Source organism: Columba livia, unplaced genomic scaffold (genome assembly GCF_036013475.1).
Source record: "Columba livia isolate bColLiv1 breed racing homer unplaced genomic scaffold, bColLiv1.pat.W.v2 Scaffold_134, whole genome shotgun sequence".
Lineage (NCBI taxonomy): Eukaryota > Metazoa > Chordata > Aves > Columbiformes > Columbidae > Columba > Columba livia.
In genome coordinates this window covers 212,048-219,230 of record NW_027043030.1, presented here as the reverse complement: position 1 = coordinate 219,230, position 7,183 = coordinate 212,048, and the positions used below count along the sequence as shown (strand labels likewise).

At 53.1% G+C, this 7,183-nt stretch overlaps 1 protein-coding gene across 1 annotated transcript; it reads left to right on the top strand.

The window, feature by feature from the left end:
* The first annotated feature begins 3,065 nt into the window (after nt 1–3,065).
* Nucleotides 3,066–4,219, top strand: LOC135577692 (olfactory receptor 14A16-like). The gene has a single exon (XM_065047813.1). It carries the CDS (start codon nt 3,066–3,068, stop codon nt 4,020–4,022), a length of 957 nt encoding a protein of 318 aa, XP_064903885.1. The 3' UTR covers nt 4,023–4,219.
* Nucleotides 4,220–7,183: the final 2,964 nt, after the last annotated feature.

Sequence of the window (7,183 nt, the reverse complement as noted above, 5' to 3'; positions counted from 1 at the left end):
GGAAATGGGAGAGAAAAGCTCTGCAGACACCAAGGTCATATCCCATAGGACCCAAGCAGGTCCCTCAGCAGGCCAAAGCTTGCTCTCCTGAAATCCTGCTCTTGGCCTTGTTCTCATCTCCCAGGAGCCTCAGCTCCACTTTCCATCCCTGACTGTTCCATCCTGACCAACTCTTTCTGGTTTGTAAGTGTGAAGTCCCACAGGGCACCTCACCCCACTGACTCCTCAGTCACCCGTGTCAGGAAATGTTGTCAATGAGCTCCAAACCCTCCTTGTCCCCAGCCAGGAACCTGGGAGGTGTGGGACCATAGTCCTGCCCTTGGCCTTGCACAGCCCCACATCACACTGTCCAAGGAAGGACCCTGGGCAATGTGGGAGGGACAGGATCTGCGTTCCCAGGGCTGGGGGTCAGATCTTGGCCCTTTGGTTAATGAAACACATCCAGGTTTACTCAGCATCAGAGATACCTTTACTTTGCTTTTCCTGACCTGTCATCATTGCCTCCAGTTTTCTTCTCTAACCAAACCTGAGTATTGTTTATCAGTAGTGTCCCTCAGTGTGACCCATAAACCTTACAATAAACTTTGGAGTTTGAACCTGACTTTGACTTCTTGAGAGGTTTCATCAACTTCCTCCAGGGTCTGAGGTCCATGGACTCAGCACAAAAGCCACCAGAGGGGTCATTAAAGTGCCTTGGGCTGCTCCTGTGCTGCTGAGCTGGGCTGGGCTCCTGGGACACAGGGAGCTCATGGCAGCGGCAGCGCTGCAGAGAGACAGCTCTGCCCAGGAGCAGCTCCTCTGCACACGCAGCAGGGCTGAGGGCTCTGCCTGCAGCACCGAGGGCACAGGAGCCGGGCAGAGAGAAGGAAACACAGTCTGGGGTGGGAGGATGCTGAGATGTCACTTGGAGAGAAATCTTCAAAGATATGAAGCCCGTGGCTACAGGGCATTGAATCTGCAAATCTTGGTAGGATCTCAGACAGCTGTCACATTGCAGAGCCTGCGAGAGATGTAAGTACAGCTCTCAGAGATTCTCTGATCAGAGGGGAGGATTTGCTGCAGAGCAGGGATTGCCTTCTGCACTGTCAGAGTGACAAGACGTGAATGCTGCGTTGTCCCCAGGGTGGCTGTGGGGTGTAAATGTAAATGTGCAGGCAGGGGTGCCCAGGGCTGTCCTGCAGAGCAGGGTCCCTGCACCCCAGGGCTGTGCCGGGCAGGGACTCTGCCGCCTGCCAGGGTCAGCGCTCAGCCTGCCGGGAGATCCCAACAACACTGAGGGGAGAAGATGTGGTGGAGGAGCAAACCCTATTGGGCAGGAAAGGTGCCTCTGCTGTGGAGAGGGTGCTGTGTGGGTCGGGGTTGCTCACACATCCAGATCAGCCCCAGCATTTTTCCAAGTGGATGCCTCAAGGAGAAGATCAATGCAAGGATTGCCAGACAGATAAGGAGCTTTCCTGAGCCTGTCTTTTCAGTTTCCTCTCCCAAGGGGTGGGGGGTGCAGGAAAGGATAAAATGAACATGAGCTCTCATGCTTAAACAAGTCACTGAGACGCCTGAACTGCAGCTCTGAGTGATCAGTCCATCTGCCAGAAGGCTAATGACATCCCTTCCCCACCCCTCTGCCTGTGCACAGCACCTGCATCACCTTGGCTGGACCCGTCAGCCTTAGTCTGACCTGTCCTGTTTTCCAGCCTGCAAACAGGAAGATGCCCCCAGGCAGTGCCCTGTGAACAGGCAGGATCTGTAGGGCCAGGGGGAGGGCACAGAGGGTGGGATGGTCTGTGAGCACTGACAGGGAAGAGACATGGACAGGGAAACACCTCCCAGGGGAGAATCTCCAGGCAGCAGGGAAATGATCAGAAATGAGAGGAAACCAAACCCGGAATTGTTATGGGAGGGAGAGCAGAGAAAAGTGCCTGTGACCCCCTGCAGTGCAGATCCCTCCTGTGAGCAGCCCCCTGGCCTCTTGTCCCACCCAGCAAAGCCTCTGCCCTCAGGGCCGGGGGCTCCAAGGCATGAAGCAGCTCCTGTGCAGCCAGAGCTCCAGTTCCTCTGCAGAGCACAGGGGCTGAGAGCAGCTGCCCGGCAGTGTTGGTGTCTGGGAGGTGGCTGCACAGCTGGGGAAGGGTGACGCTGTCTGAGTGCCCGGCTGCCTCTGCCCTGGCCTCTCTCACACCCACCCTCACCGCATTTTCCTTCTTGCTCCCCTGCTCTGGGTCACTGCTGTTGGGATCTTGTTCTTGCTGTCAGGCTCTCTGGGGATGGCAGTTTCAGCTGCAGAGTCACAGCCTGATCTTGTGGGTCCTTTCCTGCAGGTGTGTCCATGGGCGCACGTGTCCCAGCTTTGCTCTGACCTGTGGGGTGTGGGCAATGCAGTCTGTGGGGCTGGGGAATGAGCTATGTGTGTCCTGCGCTAAACGTTGGGTGCTGAGACCTTAGGGAAGGGTGAGACCTGTCATGGTCTGAGGTGGATCCCTCTGCTCTCAGCAGTGCCTGGTGGCTTTTCAGGGTAACATGGGAGTGTGATCAGCCTCCATCTCAGAAAGGTGCCAGCCCAGGGCAGCTGGAGCAAGACAGAGGGACAGAGCAGCTGCCCTCACTCTGCACGGACCCACAGGCACCCTCTGGTCTTGCAGGACTCGCTCTGTTCTCCCTGAGTGCAGCAGAAAGAAACACAAGAACACTCAACAGGGGAAATGGGGAGCAAATGTAAAAAACATAGAACTCTTAAAGTGCCTCGACACTTCCCATCCCATAGCATTGGCAGTGCAGATGCTGACAGGCCTTTCTGCATTACAAGTGGTTTCACCTTAGAAAGCTGAACACCAGGACTGATCCCTGTCCCTGCTCAGTTCTGTAGAGGCGGATTGATTTATGAAGAGCCCGCAGGCAGAGGCATCAAGCAAGGCTCTGGTCATGGAGCTGAAGGAATATGCCCTGTAAAAAGAAGAGTCTCTGCCTGAGATAGGCGGAGCGTCTTTGCAAAATAGTTTTCATTGTACTTGAAAAAGTCTTACGTAACTTGTAACAGTGTTTCCTCCTATGACAGTGCCTCCTGTCCGAGGATGCAAACGCCCAACAGCAGCTCCATCACCCAGTTCCTCCTCCTGCCGTTCACAGACACACGGGAGCTGCAGCTCTTGCACTTCTGGCTCTTCCTGAGCATCTACCTGGCTGCCCTCCTGGGCAACGGCCTCATCATCACCACCATAGCCTGGGACCAGCACCTCCACACCCCCATGTACTTCTTCCTGCTCAACCTCGCCCTCCTCGACCTGGGCTCCATCTCCACCACTCTCCCCAAATCCATGGCCAACTCTCTGTGGGATTCCAGGGTCATTTCCTATGCAGGATGTGCTGCCCAGGTCTTCTTTGTATTTTTCTTGCTTGGTGCAGAGTATTGTCTCCTCACCATCATGTCGTACGACCGCCACGTTGCCATCTGCAAACCCCTGCACTACGGGACCCTCCTGGGCAGAAGAGCTTGTGTCCACATGGCAGCAGCTGCCTGGGCCACTGGGTTTCTCAATGCTCTGCTGCACACGGCCAATACATTTTCACTGCCCCTGTGCAAGGGCAATGCCCTGGGCCAGTTCTTCTGTGAAATCCCCCAGATCCTCAAGCTCTCCTGCTCACACTCCTACCTCAGGGAGCTTGGTCTTATGGTGGTCAGTGTCTGTTTAGCATTTGGGTGTTTTGTGTTCATTGTGGTGTCCTATGTGCAGGTCTTCAGGGCCGTGCTGAGGATCCCCTCTGAGCAGGGACGGCACAAAGCCTTTTCCACCTGCCTCCCTCACCTGGCCGTGGTCTCCCTGTTCATCAGCACTGGCCTGTTTACCCACCTGAAGCCCCCCTCCTTCTCCTCCCCATCCCTGGATCTGGTGGTGTCTGTTCTGTACTCGGTGGTGCCTCCAGCAGTGAACCCCCTCATCTACAGCATGAGGAACCAGGAGCTCAAGGAAGCCATGAGGAAACTATTTCAACAGTCACTTTTTCAGGTTAATAAAGTTTTATCTCACTAGGGCTGCAATAGATATAGCCAGGACTAACTTCTCTTCATATGTATCTATATTTTTCCGTAGTGCTTTTGCTGGGCTTTGTTTTTTGGTTCATGTCTGTAATAATAAAATTCTTGACCTCCTATGTGTCTTTACTTGAACCAAAGACCTCATGTACGTATGTATATGCACTCCTTTGTTTTTTATTAATTCAATAAATAAAGCAGTTGAAAACATTTTGTCTCAGTTCCCATCTCTTCACTCTCCTCTGGGGCTGGGGGAGCAGCCCCAGGATGCAGGAGGGTCCAGGAGGCAAATGCTGCCCCATGGAGGAGCAGCCCTGGTGGTCTTGGGGCTGCTCATGGGCGCCTAGGTAGTCACTCCCTCTCTGATGCCTGCAAATCAGGGCTGCTGCTTCCCTAGAGCCATGGCCAAGGGCAACAGCAGGACGTGGCCATTTCAGTGCTGGTGTCTCCTCACAGAGACACCGGCTTTGTCAAACCTGCAGTGGAGCTGGAGCACAGGATTGATGTCAAGCTCAGGGAAGGTCTCGTGGAGAGCAGATACTGGTCCGCAGCCACATCGCACATTGCCTACTGGTCATATATGGATATCACTCTTTTCCTTCTAATCTTCATGTGCAAACGTGACCAAGAACACACCGACACATCCAGTTTAGACACTCTTTGAATTTTGAACTGGGGATGGGGCGGGATGGGAAAGGCAATTTTAAAACAAACGGCTGTGCCCTTGGATTTGTGGGGCTCCTAAGGTCTCACGTAACTTGAGACTGTCCTGTTGTCCCTACAGTGGCATCCCTGAGGCTGCAGAGAGGAGCAGGCCGTGGGAACCACTTGATCAGAGCTGGTCTGTGCAAACAGCACCATAAACCCAGGGGCTTCTCAGGGCAGGGCAGAAGACTGGACGCCTCTTCCAAAGCTGGTGTCAGGAATACAGCCCAGGTGCTGCTCCCTCAGGAGGACTCCTGCTCTTTTGGGGTTCTTGATGGATTCAGGGGGACAGGCTTAGAGTCCCAGGGGGGTGTGTTAGGGGCCAAGGACTGGACTAAGAGCTTCCTTCTTGTTTGCACATGTCCAAGAAGACTGTAACAGGTCTTGGACTTATCTGCCTGTTGCTGCCCCACCTGCAATAGGAATGATGGCAGATGTCTCCTGGAGAGGAACTGTGTGCACCCAGGAGAGCTCAGGGGATCTCCAGGGACAGCATGGGAGTAAACTTTGGAAGGAGAGGCAGGTTACTCAGGAGGAATACAAGAATTCTGTGAGGTTATGGAGGGAGAGAACTAGAAGGGCCAAAGCCCAACTGGAGCTACACCTGGGTACTGCTGTAAAAGGTAACAAGAAAAGTTGCTATAAATGTATAATCAACAAGAGGAGGGCTAAGGGGAATCTCCATCCTCTGATGGATGGAGAGGGAAACACAGTGACAAAGGATGAGGGAAAGGCTGAGGTGCTAAATGCCCTCTTTGCCTCAGTCTTTAATAGTCAGGTACCCAGCCCCCTGAGCCAGAAGACAAAGATGGGGAGCAGAGTGACTCCCAAATAATACAAGGGGAAATGGTTGGTGACCTGCTGCTCCACTGGGACACCCACAAGGCTATGGGGCCAGATGGGATACACGCAAGGGTGCTGAGGGAGCTGGTGGAGGGGATCACTGAGCCACTTTCTGTTATCTATCAGCAATCATGGCTAACTGGGGCAGTTCCAGTTCACTGGAAGTTGAATAACATGACACCCATCTAGAGGAAGGGCCAGAAAGACGATCTGGGGAACTACAGGCTTGCCAGTCTAACCTAGGTGATGGGCAAGGTCATGGAGCAGATGATCTTGAGTAACATCACACAGCACATACCAGAGAACCATGTGATCAGGTCCAGTCAACATGGGTTTAAGAAAGGCAGGTCCTGTTTGGCCAACGTGACCTCCTTCTATGACAAGGTGACCCAATTAGTGGATGAGGGAAAGGCTGTGGATATTGTGTCCTTAGACTTCAGTAAAGCCTTTGACACCGTATCCCACAGCATCTCCTGGAGAAGCTGCAGCTCACAGCCTGGATGGTGTATCTGCGATGGGTAAAGAACTGGCTGGAGAGCCAGGCCCAAGGAGTTGTGGTGATAGGAGCCAAATCCAATTGGTGACAGGTCATGAGTGGTGTCTCCAGAGCTCAGTATTGAACTCAGTTCTATTTAATCTCTATCAATTATCTGGATGAGGGGATCGAGTGCACCCTCAGTAATTTTGCAAATGACAGCAGGTTGGGTGGGAGTGTTGATCAGCTGAAGGGTGGGAAGGCCAACAGAGGGATCTGGACCAGCTGCATTGTTGGGCTGAGGTCAATTGTCTGAACTTTAACAAGATCAAGTGCCGGCTGCAGCACGTGGGTCACAACAACCCCAGGCAGCGCTACAGGCTCAGGGACGAGCGGCTGGAAAATTGCCTGGTGGAAAGGGATCTGGGGATGATGAATGACAGCGGCTGAACATGAGCCAGCCTGTGCCCAGGTGGCCAAAAAGGCCATCAACAGTATCTTGGCTTATATCAAGAATGGTATGGCCAGCAGGACTACAGAAGTGATTGTGCCGCTGTACTCTGCTCTGGTGAGGTCCCACCTTGAATCCTGTGTTCAGTTTTGGGTCCCTCTTCATTAGAAGGACATTGAGGCACTAGAGGGAGTGCAGAGGAGGCAACAAAACTGCTGAGGGGCTGGAGCACAAGTGTGGTTGAGGGGCGGTTGAGGGAGCTGGGGCTGTTCAGCCTGGAGGAGGCTGAGGGGAGACCTTATCTCTGTCCACAACTACCTGAAAGGAGGTTGGAACATGGAGGGTGTTGATTTCCTCTCCCAAGTAGCAAGTGATAGGACAAGAGGAAATGGCCCCAAATTGCACCAGAGGAGGTTTAGATTGAATATTAGGAAAAAAAGCCTTCCTGGAAAGCGTTGTCATGTGGTGGAACAGGCTGCCCAGGGCAGTGGTGGAGTCACCATCTCTGTAGGTGTTTTAAAGGCATTTAGACGAGGTTCTTAGGGACACGGTTTAGTTCTAGATCTAGGTGGTGGTTGGACTCAATGGTCCTGAGGGTCTCTTCCAACTGAAATAATTCTATGATTCTCTATTATCAACTGGAATATTCTTCTATCACATCTTCTAAGTGCTCTTCACATATCTG